Genomic DNA, 16,105 nt, shown 5'->3' on the forward strand with positions numbered 1-16,105 from the left:
GTCCCCGCAGGATCAACAATAATAAATAAAACACAGTTTCAGATTCGCTTCCAGACATCTGCAATGTTTGGGTTCTATGCGCTGCGAGCCAAGGCGCACCATCAGCTGAAAAACAACACCAGCGTTGTTAGTGGTAGGAAGACAAACTTGAATTCTATCTTCGCAGGCCACACATAGGACGGCTTCTTGACCCCACATTCAGAAAAGGCCCCAGAAGGTTAGAATAAAACCACACCAGTAAGTGAATTTGGAGGTCGACCAGAAAGAAGAATACTCATCCACGGGATGGTTGCAAAATGTCTGAACTTCGATCTGCGAGAGGAGACAGCGAAATCTACACTGTCCAAGTTCTTGACGGGGGCAGAAAAAAAAGAAAAGAAAAAGTTTTCAGTTACATCGCTGTGGCCGTTTTCCACCAGGACTCAACTTACAAATAATGGCCTTGTCCATCAGTGACCTGGCTAACCTCATCGCCTCATCACATATCATTAGCGTCACGCCCACCGGCTGACAATATGATTGACCCGCCACCGCCACGGAGCATTCCAACAGTATGTATGGACGCCTACAAAATGTGGCTTTGAGTTGCACCCACATGCCAGTCGGGTGTTGCTCACGGCAAAGTATCGGAACGGCAATCGACTATATTGCTACGCTACGGACTGGCATGAGTGTAATATCATTCTTCTCCAACCTTATGGAACCATGTGACCTTTAGGACTGTCGCTACGCAAATCAGGGTTTTCTTTTGGAAACCAGAAGGAGAAACTTCTGGGTCAACCGTCCGCACACAAGTCGTCCCTGAAAAGTAAGAAGAGCACTAAGTTGGTATTAATTAAAAGAGCAATATGGCCAATAAAACTGCTTCACACGGCCAGATGTTCGAAAGCAACCATGACGACAGTTTTCAGCTCGCGGCAAAAAAAAAAAGAAAAAGAAAATACAGCTCAACGTCAGTGTTTACAAAGAGAAACACAGGATTAATGGCCAGGCTGAGCCTGTTTGTGGTCGCATTTGTGTGTGTGTGTGTGTGTGTGTGTGTGTTTGCCGCTGTGCATTTGTGCATGTCTCCTTGTTTTGCCCCTCTGGACAGATCCTGGTATCTTTAGTCGGAGCAGCGCTGCAGCTGGACTATCTAAACACAGGGACTGGCAATCAGCGGGCTAACTAGGCCCAAAATTACAGCAGGAGTGGTTTCAATCAAGCTCTGCCTCTTTGCCTCCGTTAGCCTCCATCCGAGCTGCTGCCAAGACTGCCACCGCTTCCCAGGCGTGAACCCGGAGCTGCAACATGATATTTAACCCCAAAAAAAGAGGAAAAGAAAAAAATTGCATTGTAGAATGTTTGCTTAAGGAGGGCCAACGAGGCCACAATGAATGTCAGAGGCCGAAGTTCTGATTTAATGCGATGTAAGAAGATCACTAATGAGGTTCCGCTTAGACGGGAACTAATATAATTCAAGGCGCTGCTCCTCTTTCTGCCTGATGCAAGGAGACGCTGACGTCCAAACGTTTGCTGCTTTCGGACTAAAATTGTTTAGCAGCACAGCTGTTGCACAGTCACCACTCTGTGCGCAGACGTGGGGCCCGGAGTATCGTTAAAATTAACTGACATGTACGTTTTACATGTGAAATGTGAAACCATGCAGACATGCGACAGAGGCCTTTCAGTGCCTGGCAGACCTGCACCCTGATCCAAGTGGATCCGGGAAATTTATCATATAAAGCTGCGGCCATAAAAGAAAATCCAGTCTTTTATGACTGATTCTGCGTCATCCAGTGATTCTGACTGGGAAAAGAACCATTTTTTTTTATTTTTTTTTAATGATGGCTGTTTCATAGGGGCTCAGAGCGGGCGCGCAATTAAGTGGTGGAAGTTCCACTTTTCACAGATCAATTAAAGTTTTATAAGACAGCCCTATCTGCTGCTCCCTCCAGACACTCAAAAGTGGTTTGGGGCCGTTAACCACTTTCCTTTTTCACTCTCTCTCTTCCCTGCCCCCCACACCCCTCTCCCCGGACCCTGACTGCCACTCGACCCCCTGACAGTGATTTTGACAAGCAGAGAGACAACCTCGGAAAATCTATTAACGTGCAAAAATGCACCAATCAAATCAAGAAATATTTAAGCAAACAAAAATAAAAAAAGATTACAAAAAAAGGTTTCTAAAATTAGACTCCACCCCCCACTCCTCACTCTTTTTGACTGCGGTGCAACACGTCGACCTTCTTCCACCACTGACACACCCTCAACCCCCCCGCACCCCCCTGCCGAATAGCTGCAGATGTGAAATGAGAACAGAAAATAACACGGTGGGGGGAACAAGAAGAGGACTTAAAAACGGAGGGGCTAAAAAAACGTCAGCCAAGCTGCTTTTAAACAGCTGTATGTTGGCTCTGGGTTTGCGACGAGTCGGAGAGGGATGTCGGGCTCGTCTCCCTCAGGGCTTCTTAAAAAACACCAGGCCAGATAGTGCCTTCCTCTCTGCCGGCTCCGCGTGTTGTTCTTTCTCTTGCCATTTCTTTCCCTCTCTTTTTTTATAGGGAGCTATTTATCCTGATTACATCAGGGGTCAATCATTAATTCGCACCTTGGGGGTCCGGGCACTGGCTGCGGCTACAATGGGCTGCTTGTTCAGCGGCTGTTATTCCAGTGGAAAACTACGCTGCCCTGCCTGAGCACCGGGCCCAGGCCACATGAAGGCATCCCATTTATTTGATAAATTGAAAATGCGTGCCATAAGCGGAGCCTGTTGCTTTGTAGCGGCCGCTTGCAATAACAAAGATTTCCAGGGCGCGCACCGACGCACACGCCGACCGCGGGAGCCGCTTCCCAACTACGTGCGGGCCGGCTGGCGTGCAGGTAAAGATATTATCTCATAATCACCCAACGTCACGGTCAGGCCGCAAGATACGACACAAGGTGCAGCAATAAGAAAACTCCCGAATAGACGTCAGATATTCATCAGATATTTTAAAAATACAAGCACATGAGAGTCGTGTGAGGCGGAAAAGAGAAAGAAAAAAAAAAAACTCCAGCCGAGGTTGGTCGCTTCGGTCGACCATTTAACAGCTGGAAATACAAAAGAGAAGAGGGGGAAAAAAATATTAAAAGCTGATAACAATGCAATCAAGGTTGCCATGGCAGAATAACTTGACACGGTGCTGAAAATCAGCAGTTTAATCGGAGGGGCCTTACAACAGGCAAATTGTTCTGTGGTTGGGTTTAATCAGGCCACTCTAGACTTAAACGCCGAGAGATAGAGATCTGCAGTCATTTTCTGCCGTCTGCCTGGACGCACACAAACACATGTGCCTTGTGGCTCATAGAGGGAGCTTTTATTGACGTCGTCTGGGCCGAGGGGAACTGCAGCGGCTGCGTGCGGGGAAACTCTGGGTGGGGAGGCCGTAAAAACGCTGCATGAAATGAGGAGACGGTGTTGTTTTTGGGCGGCGCGTTCGCCGACAGAAGAGCACAATCGCGATTCTGATCGAGGCGGCGGCGGCGAAAAACACATTTCTTTTTTTTCTTTTTTTTTTTTCTTTTTTTTTTAACGAGGGACGCACATTCTTGAAGCGCTGCAGAGGCCTGCCAACAATAGCTGGAGGTTTGGCTGCCAGGTGCCTCGCTCTGCAGGAGGAAAGGCGGCAGCGGCAGCGGCAGCAGCAGCAGCAGCAGCAGCAGCCGCAGCAGCCGCAGCAGCGGCAGCAGCAGCAGCAGCAGCAATGATAGCTGGAATCAGGACGCCAGCGCCGGGTGTGAAGCGGCAGCGAGGCTCCACCCACCACTCTGCTTCACACACACACACACACACACACACACACACACACACACACACACACACACACACACACTGTATCTCTGTCTACTGCGCGATGCCGATCTGGTTGAGTTCAAAAAGCGAGGCCAGCCGCTGATGAAAATGCAGTATCCAGGGAAAAGGCAGAGGTATGTAAAATACAGCACCGGCTCCAAATATGGGGAGGGGGGGGGGAAAGAGCGAGAGACGCAGGCAGAGGAGGGGGGGACGTGTGGACCATGACAGATATGAAAAATGGGGAGCTGGTTGAGCAATAAACGACCAAACATTTTGATGTGGGAGCATGTACGTGTGTGTGTGTGTGTGTGTGTGTGTGTGTGTGTATTCTGACCCCAGCTTCATTTAAAGCACTATATTGTGTCAATATGGTCCCACTTAGCCGCCTTATTGGACCACAAAGTGATATTGGTACCTGTTCTTCTGTAGTAAGGAGCCCTTTGATGGTCGCGCGCACGCACACACACACACACACCTACACACACACGCACACTCTCACACAAGGGCCGAACTGCCGTCTGCTTTAAAGAGGGAGGGGACGAGGGCGGGGGCCAGCTGTAAAAATCAAACGAGTAGCGAATCAAAGGTGTAGCGAAGGGGAGGAGAGAACTGCGCACTGTTGTATTTTTCCATGGTGGCGCTTTATATTCAAAATTACATCGAAATGGAAGAATGTGAGGGCGAAGCCAGGAGGGAAAGGTGTGTGTGTGTGTGTGTGTGAGTGTGTGTGAGAAAGAGAGAGCGAGAGAGGGAGAGAGAGAGAGAGAGAGAGGGCACGGTCAGCAGCAACGCCAGGAGGCCCCTTCGAGAGAGATTGCCACACTGTTTCCCCTTGTAAAAAAATGAAAAAATAAATAATTTATGTACATATACTGTATATATATAGTAACACCAGGAAACATTTCCATGCAGCACTTAGAAGTTCGACACGGCGTCATCAGCCAGAGAGGGAACCAGAGTTGGAAGAAAGTCGAGAAGGACAAAATGATTTAAACAAATTAAGAAAAAAAGAAAAAAAAATTACGAGCATTTGCTTGAGGGCTTTTTTTTTGCACATCCTCGTGAAGCATAAAATCTCTGGTCTGCACAAGCGGCGCAGCCAGATAATTACTCAATAACCCAAACGTGCTGCTGAATTAAAGTTTACGCTCTCGTGAATCAAAGTTTGTGCTGCTTGTTTCCTCTGCAGAACGTGCGGAAAAGTCTGGGTCTCATTCACATAATTAGCAACTGTGTGAGCAAAAAAAAAATGAATAAAGGAAGAAAACAAAGGCCCGGCAGCGTGTTTTCACCGAGGTCAAATGCAACGCTGACTGCGTCTGCGGGCGCGCACGACTCAGGGTTTCTGTCCACCAGGACCTGCTAGGGGGAGCTGTGCCTCTCTTCTTCTTCTTCCCTTCATTCTGCCGGAGTAACGACGCGGCACAATAAACCATAATCCCTGCACTAGCAAACAGTGCAGCATTTCCACATGGAAGCAACACCACGACTGGACTCGGCCTGCTGACGGCGGCCCAGCGAGGAGAGTTGCGAGTGTGAGTGTGAGTGTGAGTGTGAGTGTGCGCCTCTGAGATTGTGTAGCTCGGACACAACTGGATGATGTATTGATGTGTTATTTGCGCCAAACGGCCTGGAGGCATTTTGTCTTTCAATAGGGAGAGAGAGAGAGAGAGCGAGAGAGAGAGAGAGTGTGTGTGTGTGTGTGTGTGTGTGTGTGTGTGTGTGTGTGTGTGTGTGCACCCCGCCAGACAAATAGAAGACAGCATGCCGCCTCCTGCAGCAGGGAGCAGGTGTGTGTTTTTCTGTACGTGCCTTTATGTGTGTGTGTGTATGTGTGCGTGTGTGCGTGCGCGTGCGCGTGCATGTGCGTGTGCACACGGTGGCCCTGAAGTCCCACGGGGCCCTGTGGCGCAGGCTACTGCAGACATTTATTAACAGGGCAGATTAATAGCACTCGAGAAAAAAACATGTTCACAAACATGATAAATATTAATAATAATCAATATTGAGTTACATTTGCCAAATTGAGTTGCAAACACCACCCAGGGGGATGGACGGAGGGGGACGGAGGGGGAGGGAGGGAGGCGCCGAGGGCAGGAAGTGAGCAGATAGAGAGGGAAGAAGGGAAAAGAGAAAGAGGGGAACTGGTGTTTAGACTGAAAGAAAGAAAAAAAAATCAGTCAGAAAGAAAGTGAAATTGAGAGAAACACATCGCCAGGTCTGTATTTGTTATCTTTATATGAAAAAATATCTGGATGGGTCTCATCAGAATCAGACACTGAACTGCCCCCCCACACAATAGTGAAATAAAAGTTTGAATTTTCTCAGAAAATACATATGTTGGCTCCTGTTATGACACTCGACCTGTGACATCATCACCCGGGAAAATGTTTTTAAACCCCCTCAGATTTGAAAAACAACGCAATAAATCAAACGGAGTCTTTCAGACCGGAGCAGCGAGTGTCGTTCTCAAACAAAGGGAAGGAACTTTGTGTCATTTGACCACCAACTTTATAAATTCACAACTGAAACCATGAAACTTTGAGCACAAAGCAGAGGAGAAGACGCGGCCAACTGGGAGCACTGGACGACTTTATTATTTTAAGGTCGAACTCTTCCGGCCTCGGAGTGAGACTGCGAACGTGTGAAAATAAAACAATTACTGCTCCACTTTGCAGCACCCCCCCCCCTCCTCCTCCTCCTCCTCCTCCTCCACCTCCTCCTCCACCAGCTCCTCCTGCCTTTGTTGTGCGAGCGTGCACGTGTGTCCCGCCAAAACCACCTCCAGTTGATTTAGCGGGCCACTGGGGAGGCAGACAGCGGGCTAACGGAGCGGGGAGGCAGACAGCGTACAGAACACACTCATCCATCCTGATTAACCAGGAGGGGAGGGGGGGGTTAATTCTCCGTGCACGCTGGGTGCACAAACGCACGCCGACGTCTTTAGTTTAGGCTTCGGAGTGAGGGTGAAGTCAGTTTTTTTTTTTTTTTCATTTTTTTCATTTTCACCGTTACTGCGATGAGATTAAATCTCAAGGGCCTTATTTGGCAACCTCCTGTTTGCTGAAGGCTTAGTTCTTTATATGGTCTTGAATGATAACAAATTACTGAGTTTAAGCTGGCGACCGTCTGAGGGGAAAGTGGAGTCGCAAACAAAAGATCAATATTTTGTCCATATGGTAACAAGCAAACATCAGAGCTCATTGCTACGGCTCCGTGCAGCTCTGCTGCAGCTGAGGGTGTGTGCGTGCGTGTGTGTGTGTGTGTGTGTGTGTGTACTGGGGTGCTAGATTGATGGGGCGGTCGGGGGTGATGATATTCACCTCTGCCACTGGAAGCAGCCGGCGCCCATACATCAGTCTATTACTCTCCGGCTTCACGCGGCCCTGCTCCTCTCCTCCTCTCACCCGCTCCCTCTAGTCATTAGCCAGTGAATTAACGGCAATCCGGCGTGCTATTAATCACCCTGACAAAAGTGTTAGCATTGCCCGGCTAGTCCCGGCGCGGGACTGCGGAGGAGGAGGAGGGAGTGGAGTAGGAGGAGGAGGAGGAGGAGGAGGAGGAGGAGGAGGAGGAGGAAGAAAGAGAAGCGAGATCTAGAGAGGAGAGTCACTTCTCGGTTTCTGAGCTGCAGGAGATTTAAAAAAAAAAAAATACATATATATACGTATACTGTACACGTATGATGGAATGTGTTTGAAATAATTTACAAAGGCAAAGGAGACTTGCAAAGCAGTCGGTGGCTCTCCTCCAACCAAGAGGAGACGGTGCCTCTGTGACAGGTTAAAGTAAAAAAGGAAGTCGCTTACGCGCTTATGTGGAGCCGGACCAGTGCTGTTGTTCAGTCCGCAGATCTATGCAGGGAATGTGCCTCACCAAGTACACACACACACACGAGTGAACACTCTCTCTCACACACACACACACACACACAGAAATAACAGCTAACCAGCAGTTTCCCTGCTGATCTCCCTATTTACACCTGCAGCAACACTGATATATATATACAGTATATATACACATATATATATATGTATATATATATACATATATATATATATATATATATATATATATGTATATGTATGTGTGTGTGTATGTATATGTATATATATTTACACACACGCCTGCTTATGAGGTGTAAAAGAGAAGTGATTTTTCGAAACGAGCCAGCTGAAAGGCTCCCTGGCTCAAGCTGCCCACACTGTGACCAGAGCCTGTTCCCGACTCTCAACCACCCACCCTCTCCCCCTCCCTCTCCCCCCCTGCCTCTCTCTGCCTGGGACCACCTGTTGGGAGGCCTGAGCCGACGACGTCAGGTGGGTCGCGGCCGTCACACAGTCCCATGTCATCAGGCTGTCACAGTGAATGGAGCTGACATGGGAGATATGCTAATCCACTTAGCTTCAAACTCAGCCAGGAGGCCGGTGCACGGCCCCGTCTCAGCCCGCAACCAGCAGAACACACACGCGCGCACGCGCACGCACACGCGCACACACACACACACACACACACACACACACACACACACACACACACACACACACACACACACACCTGAGGCAGACAAATTAAGCCATGTAGCACAGAACAATCCACAATATGTATATTAGATTAGGTCAGCTAAGCATTAATAATCTGCCTGGACATATTAAGAAGGTGTTCAATAGGATATATAAAGAGTTCACAAAGTTTCCAGTGCTTCATTTGCAAAATGTCAGTAGGTGCGTTTCCATTACAGTTTTTCGCAAAATAAAAGCAATATTTCTAAAATTTCAACAAAGTACAAATAGGATTTGCAGGTGCTTCCATTTAATCTTGTGAAGCGCATTAGCCGTAATTAACCGTAATCTCGTCGTCAAAATTTTACAAGAATTAAGTTTGCTCTCGTTTGTTCACGTTTGTTTGCTGTCAAGAATATTTTTCTCTTTCATTACTTGCAAAATATTCCGTCAGTCTGAAAAACCACTTCATGAGAAATTTGAAACCTTTCTGCGATGTTTGAGAGGTTTAGGTGTTTCCATTACAAGTGTTTTATTGCGATATTTAGGTTTTGAGAAATTCCAGGGGTAATGGAAACGCAGCTTGCGTGAGAAACTGAGATCCTCCCGTGGATCATAGTGTGTTCGCACAAATGCACTCCTGTAGGGGAAATCTTTAGGCTAAACATCTTTTTTTTTTAATTTAACCTGAAATCTATTTACGTGCTACACCTTTAATTTGTTTAAAGAAATGTGGTATGGAGATAATATGTCAATATGTGCATTTGAGATTGAAATTAGAGTTTGAAATTGCGTAGAATAATCGGAATCAGTAACATGTTGATCGCCAAGTAGGTTTTACACTTACAAGGAACTTGCTATGGCATAGTTGGCGCTTGAAAAACAACAGCAATATAAAAAAGAACAGCTGACTATACTAAATATCTTAACTTATAAAAAATACATTTCCAAAACGTCAGGATGTATTCATACTTTTTTCCTGTTCTGTTTTTCAAACTTACGTACAAGTTAGAATTAAAATCTACCCGGCAAGCTCGTGCAAACAAACACAGGAGCGCACGCATGCGCACACGCGCTCTTTGCATGAGAGTGATTATAGCCAGCCTGCGAGCCTTTAGGTGTCAGAGTTCAAAACTATTGCGCCACTCGGTCAGATGATATCTCAAACCGCTCCATCGTATTTCCCGACCATGACTTCCCCTATTAGGAGACGAGGCTGCGCTATTACTAATCTGGCCCTGCTATCCCACAGAAACAGGAAGGAAGAGAGGGAAACAGATGGGAAGGCAGGAGAATAGTGAGCGAGGGGACACAATGCTCGCGGCTCCCTTCCTCCTCCTCCTCCTCCTCCTCCTCGTCTCCCTCCTCCACTCGGCTCTCCGCTCTCTAGCAATCGGCCAGGGGCGGGAGAGCCGGGCTTTACAATCAGTCTGACAATACTGTATACAAGTGGCGCTGAACAATGGAGGACAACCACAAAGAATTCTGGGAACAGGGGCACGGCCCTTCTTCTCCTTACTCCGGGTGGCTCCTGCATGCCGGAACCATCGATACACATCGGTCTGCTGAGACTGGCCGGTGCCAGAGAGACAGAGGGCGAGGGCAGAGGCAGAGGCAGAGGCAGAGGGAAGCAGCTGCCACGTAACAACAGGGATGAGTTGGAGGGACTGTTGCTGTGGGCTTTTGTTTCAAAATGAAACCGTTTTCACCCGATTCTCCGTTGATTAAAGGACGCTTAATTAACAACCTTGGAGCCATTTAAGGAGCTCTGGAATAAATCAAGAGGTGCCCACAGACTTTTTTTCTGTGCGTGTTGTGTGTGTGTGTGTGTGTGTGTGTGATCTCGCGATCCAGCAGAACGATGAAGGACAAAATTATCACTGAGGCCGTAGAAAGGAGAGGAGTTACTTCGGGAAAACGGGCCTATTAGACAGAGGACAGAGGGGGCGGGGGGCTGGGGGGTGGGGGGGGCGTGGAGGGGGCAATTTCATCTCGTCCCTCTCCTGTCCCCTCGAAGTGTGCAGGGTGTTGGGTGACTGCGGTCCATTTGGAAATAATTGGCCTGTAATTAGGCGGGGGTCGCCAGGTCGATTTGGGAACAAATGGCTGTCTTTAGCTCAGGTGGCCCTCCACACCAGATAATGGGAGAGCACCCCCCCACCACCACCACCACCTCATCCTCTACCTCCTCGCTCCTCTCCTCCCAGCACTGGGAAATGTATCAATAAAAACAAAATGCCACAGTGGTGCTCTTATGACTGAGGTAAAAAAAAAAAAAGACCTTTCCTTTTATGGCTTGCAACAAAAGTATTATAGAAATATGCAAGGACAATGAAGAAATTAAATGAAAAGGTTTTTCCTGGTAGATGCTGCATTCACTTCGAAAGATTAAAAGAAATTGGGTGAACAAAATAACTTTTTTTCAATTTAATCTACATTAACTTTACTATGGTGCATATTGTTAAAGATTGAAATCTTGATTGGTTCTTTTTGTCAATGTATCTGTCGACCGTTGTGGGTTTGTTTCAGCTGACCTCCAAGTTACACTGACGGCAATAAACACAACAGATTCCAGAAGTGCATGTTTAGGCAAATGCTATTCATGGGGCAATCAACAGCAGTTGGAGATGGAGGTTCCTCGTTAGTGGGAAGTTCGGTGACACGCTGGAGAGGCACACTCCAACTATGCACAGCATAAAACCTTTAGGTTAAAAATATATATATATGCTTGAAACTTCTGCTTGGACTCGCCCGCAGGCCGGGCGCGATAAGGAGCTCCTGCAGACGACGAAGCAGCAGCAGCAGCAGCACTGCTGAAAAAAAATAAGCAGAAGTGGGACAACTTAACAGGCTCTCGAGTTTTACCTCACCTTTATTTAAATCACAGGAAATAATGTCAAGGGCGGAGAGCTCTCATTTACTGCAGAGGCGGCAGTAACGACACATTACAGCAGAAAAGTAAAGGACAAAATAAAACGAAAGAGGCAAATAAATAATGAAACTGTTTCTGTGTTTTTAGACTAAACATTGTGATACTGAGGCAGTAAACAATGTTCGGAGTTGGTCAAAAAAAAAAAACAAAAAAAAAACCAGAAACACACACTGACACATACAAGTAATGTTGCATCTTAGTGTGTGTGTGTGTGTGTGTGTGTGTGTGTGCGCGTGCTCTCGTGCGTGCACGTTTGTGCACAGGCCAATTCAAATCCCCTCCAGCTTCAGGATCCCTTCACTGGCTCTCCCTCTTTTTGTCTCCCTCCCGTCCTCCCATTCAGCAGAGTCCGACTCATGTTTGGCTTCCTGCTGTTTGTGACCAGACAAGGCCTTGATCTGAATACTGATTCCCTGTTGATAGGCCCGCACTTCCGATCTAATTAACTTGTTTTGTCGCGGGCTAAATAGAAACGTCCGAGGGAGGACTGTGCGAGGGAGGGGGTCCGGAGAGGAAGGTGGCGGTGGGGGCGGGGGAGACCGAACAATGTCACTGATCTTTGCAAGGGGGGACGCGACGTAAATAACAACAAGTAAACACAAACAGGATGGAGAGTTGAAGGGAGGACAGGAAGAGCAGGGATCACAGCGCGCTCAGCCCTCTGGATGTCATCTGGTATCAAAGAAGTCTTCAACATCATTAAGCGGAGGGAAGTTATACGGGTGGAATAAAGTTAAACATTGACCCGGCGGCAGTGATTTGGGCAGTAAAAATAAACTACTGAACAGGCAAGGCGCTGCAAGATACGCTGGTGGCGGTGCACCTGCTCGGCCTTTACAAGAGGACGGGGGATTAGGGAGGATTTTCTTTTATCACCGGGCCTTCTTTTATTGGAGTGTTTGTCTACTTAATGGCCAAATTATTAGCACCCCGTCAAACCACTATCTTCTCCAGTCCAATATCGAGTTACGTGCGTCCGCTCGGCTCGGCTCGCTCCGCGTCTAACTCCTCTGGCTTGGATGAATTTGGATGATTTAGAGCTGCGTCCGTGTGACGTCCCTGAGTCGTCGTCACAAGCTGCAGAGGAGTGAGAGGTCGCATGGGGGTTTCCCCCCCGCCGTGCATTGTCCCACACTCCCCGGAGGGCTCAGGATCTATTTGCGTTCGTCTGTGGTTCTTGTGGCTATTTAGCCTTAAAAAAAAAAAAAAGGCAACGGTGACGGTCACAATGCACAATACGGGCACCACCAGTGAGCAACACGTTGAGGAGGACAAAGACGTAGACAAAGGCGTCCGTGAGAGAAAGATGACAGCGATGAGAGAGGCTAGTGACAAGAAAGCCAGGAAGGCAGATGGAGGGACGGGGGGGGGGGGGGGGGGGGGGTTAGATAATGACATACGAACCAAAAATAAACTCCATAAACAAAAGAAAGAGGAGGCTGAGATGGGCTGACGGAAGAGGAGAGGGGGAGACGGGGAAGGAATCAAAGAAGGACGTCCGCTGCGGAGACACGGAGTCTCGCACCTCCTCTCCTCCCCCCTCCTTTGACCCAACCCCCCCCTCCCGCCCCCCCCTTTGGATAATATGTGGCACAATTAGCGCACGGCGATGATTTCCATTAGGGCTAATCAAATATTTATACTGCCTTCTGAGCGTGTCACAATGCCGCGGCCCCCTTTCACATGCGCGTGACAAATGCTTGAAAATGAAGGAGTCGGGGAGCGGACGGCGCTCGAGAGGAGGCGCGGGGGACAGAAAGGGAGCGGGGAGAGAAGAGAGTGAAAGGGAAGTGAAGAGGTGTGAGGAACAGAGTTTGCTTTGTGAAGCGGCGGCGCTTCCACATTTGGTTTGCAAATACTCGTCCCTCCATCATCAATTACAAGAATTGTGCGGTCCTGGTGTGGAGTCTTGTTCGTACCTACGTGTGTGTGTGTGTGTGTGTGTGTGTGTGTAAGAGTTGGTGGTTGGTTGGCTGGCGCCGCTGATGCTATCTCACCCAAAGCCATAAATCAAACTGGGTCGGCCGTGGAATCCGTCCAAATTGGGCTCATCAACGCGGCCGCTGAGAGGGAATCGGGTGTGTTTGTGTGTTGGTGTGGCATGTTGGAAGGTGAAGGAGGAGCGATGGAAGAAGTTCAGGAGATTCTGCTGGCCTTCAGCCTCTCGTCTCAACAGTTGTGACGTTAGTCTAGCCGGGTAAAAAAAATATGCGCATCTCCTCTCTCGAATGTTTAAATAATCGTCAATGAAGTCAGGATCCCTTAAAACATGTACGACCAGCCTGCGATATATAATGTTGTCTCTCTAGAAGTCAACTGTTTTCTCAGGGTGAAAAACGACACGCCGCACAGCCGCTGGTCAGTGACACAATCAACAGAGGGTTAGGGGTAACAAGATGGGCGGGCCTCCAGAGGTGGAAGGTCAAGTCCCTGGTCTGACAGATGGACGAGAGCAGTCGGCACTTTGAGGGATGAGGAAGGGATGAGGGATGAAGCTGGTTTGGTGCACTGACAGTCTGGAATATGGATGACCCTCCACACCAGAGTGACAGTGGAGGGAAGGGGTTCTGCCTTGATTTCATTTTCAATTCGATTTCATTTTGGGAGAATTACGCTCCATAATTTACCCAGAGGGGGAAAAGACACCCACAGAAGAAACTGTGTTGGTATTAGGTGGAACCAGGTCAAAATGATTTTATTTATTTCAAATATGTTCAATAGTCCGCTAGGTCTACACACACATCAAATAGGTTGGATGTGTGTGTGTGTGTGTGTGTATATATACATACATATACACTTACCCATATGGCTATAAATGTGTATGTGTATGTATGTATGTATGTATGTATGTATGTATATATATATATATATATATATATATATATATATATATATATATATATATATATATAGCATATATATATATATATATATATGCTTAAAACAGTAATGAATGATGAAACACACACACAAACGCGCGCGCACACACACACACACACACACACACACACACACACACACACACACGGCCTTAAAGTCACTGAATGTTACTACTTACTTAGACCGAAATGTCTGTGCGAGAAAATCCCAGAGAGCTTTGGGATGGACCTCTGCTTCTACCAAACATAACTCAGGATAACAGAAAACAACAGGATAAGATGCTAAGGCAGGCTAATCTCAGGCGCAAGTGATAACATTCAGTCGGTGAAACCCTGACAGATGGGTATTGATCCGAGTTGTTGAAGGGGGGTAAAATAGATAACTGCGCCGCTTTATTGATATTGATTGAAGAGTCAAAGGTGGGGAAACAACCTCCCTCGAAGAAGAAAGGCATTGTTGAGTTATCGCACGATAAATCTGGATTGGGCTCCGCGGAGGGGGAAAAAAGAGAAAGAACCCGTGAAAAAAAGAGCGATGTTTTGCGTACTCGTGAACCGCAAACGTTGCCGTTTGGCTAGTCATGGCAGCTGTTGAGCGAACGCAGCCTGGATAAGTTAGCGCACGCAGAGACAGACGCGCGTGCGCTCCCATTCGGTATCATCCCTAAAAACATTTGAAACCCAAGATGGTTGCCGCGCTAGCTAAACAATGACTTGAGAAAGACAGCAGCACAGGCGCAGCCCAAACCCGGGTTTCCAACGTGATCCTCGGCGGTCCTGTTCTGTTCTGACACCCGCTCCCCGATCCAGGGACACATATCAAACAGTCACACGTGCGCTCAAAACTCACCGAAAGCCGACATATTATCTGATGCGTCTTCTCGCTGCGGCGAAGTCGAACTATTACTTCCCGGCTATCCATAAACTCTAGTTAACAATTAACAGCGTGTGTGTGTCTTTGTGTGTGTGTGTGTGTGTGTGTGAGAGCGAGAGACAGATACAAGGAGAGCACAGAGGGTGTCTGGCAGGCCTATCTGTGGCGCTGCGATGCGCTAACGTGAAAGAATGCCGGAGTCAGTGTGACAGAGATAGGGGAAGTGCATTGGTTGGGTGAAGGTCGATGTCGAGGTCAAGTTCCGAAGTGGCGGACACTCTGGCGAGCGAGCTCACACTGTGACCGGTGCTAGAAAGTATTTCACGCCGGCGCAAACAATTTTCGGACACCGTCTTTGCAGCAAGTTGTTGATATTGGAAGCACTTCCCTGTGAAATCCACCTTCTGTCCACACATACCTGAAAGCTTTCTCGAATGTTTCTTTTGATATTTTGAGTCCCTGCAACACCATCCCCTTTGGTTACACCTTTCACTTTTGGTTATTCGCTTGAATCTGACAGATTATCTGCTTCCCTAACCACGACATCTGCGCCAGCTGGAGATCCAAAGACTAAGATACTTGAGCTATCTGTCAGATCCATCTTGAAAACCTCCCACAGCGCCTGACTTTTGGCATTGTTTGAGGGGAAAGAGTAGCAGCAAAAGCTCTGTGTTTAGTTCCGCGAGACGCTACCAAGAGGAAGTTGGTTCATTGATAGCACAGACATCTGAAACAGCCTGTTCAATGGTTCAGTGTTATTCAGGTTTTTCTAGTTTTGATGGATGGATGGACATGTCCCAGATGGACATGTGAAACAAACACCTGGTAGGCAGACATTCCCTGTAGAGTAGCAGGGGAGGAGACAAAGTTTTGCACTTCCTGAGCTCAGGTAACCAAAAAATGTTCGGGTCAAGACGCTCAGGTCAAGGAGCACAAGGCCAATTCAAATCTCAAGTTATCTGAGTCAACCTCCTTGACCACAGGGCAAGAGTGACTGGGGCCACTGAACATAAGGCCAAGTCAAGTCAAGAGTGAAACGACTAATCGTTTCATTGTCATTTCAAAAATAAGATTTCACTCTCTGCCAAAATCAAACTTGAC

The 16,105-nt window shown here is 47.7% G+C and overlaps 1 protein-coding gene across 8 annotated transcripts in view; it reads right to left on the bottom strand.

Moving 5' to 3' along the window:
* Positions 1 to 16,105, bottom strand: part of prdm16 (PR domain containing 16) — a 166,414-nt gene that overhangs the window by 109,088 nt on the left and 41,221 nt on the right. Inside the window, exon 1 of one of the 8 annotated variants that reach the window (XM_076042379.1) lies at positions 14,981 to 15,117. The exons of the other annotated variants lie outside the window; for them this stretch is intronic. Coding sequence (XP_075898494.1) covers positions 14,981 to 14,993 — 13 coding nt within the window. The 5' untranslated portion in view covers positions 14,994 to 15,117. Of the gene's footprint in view, positions 1 to 14,980; positions 15,118 to 16,105 lie in introns of those variants that run through there. 8 annotated transcript variants of the gene reach the window in all.

The sequence above is a fragment of the Nelusetta ayraudi genome, unplaced genomic scaffold (genome assembly GCF_046127955.1).
Source record: "Nelusetta ayraudi isolate G7.1 ecotype Tasmania unplaced genomic scaffold, CSIRO-AGI_Nayr_v1 ptg000070l, whole genome shotgun sequence".
Lineage (NCBI taxonomy): Eukaryota > Metazoa > Chordata > Actinopteri > Tetraodontiformes > Monacanthidae > Nelusetta > Nelusetta ayraudi.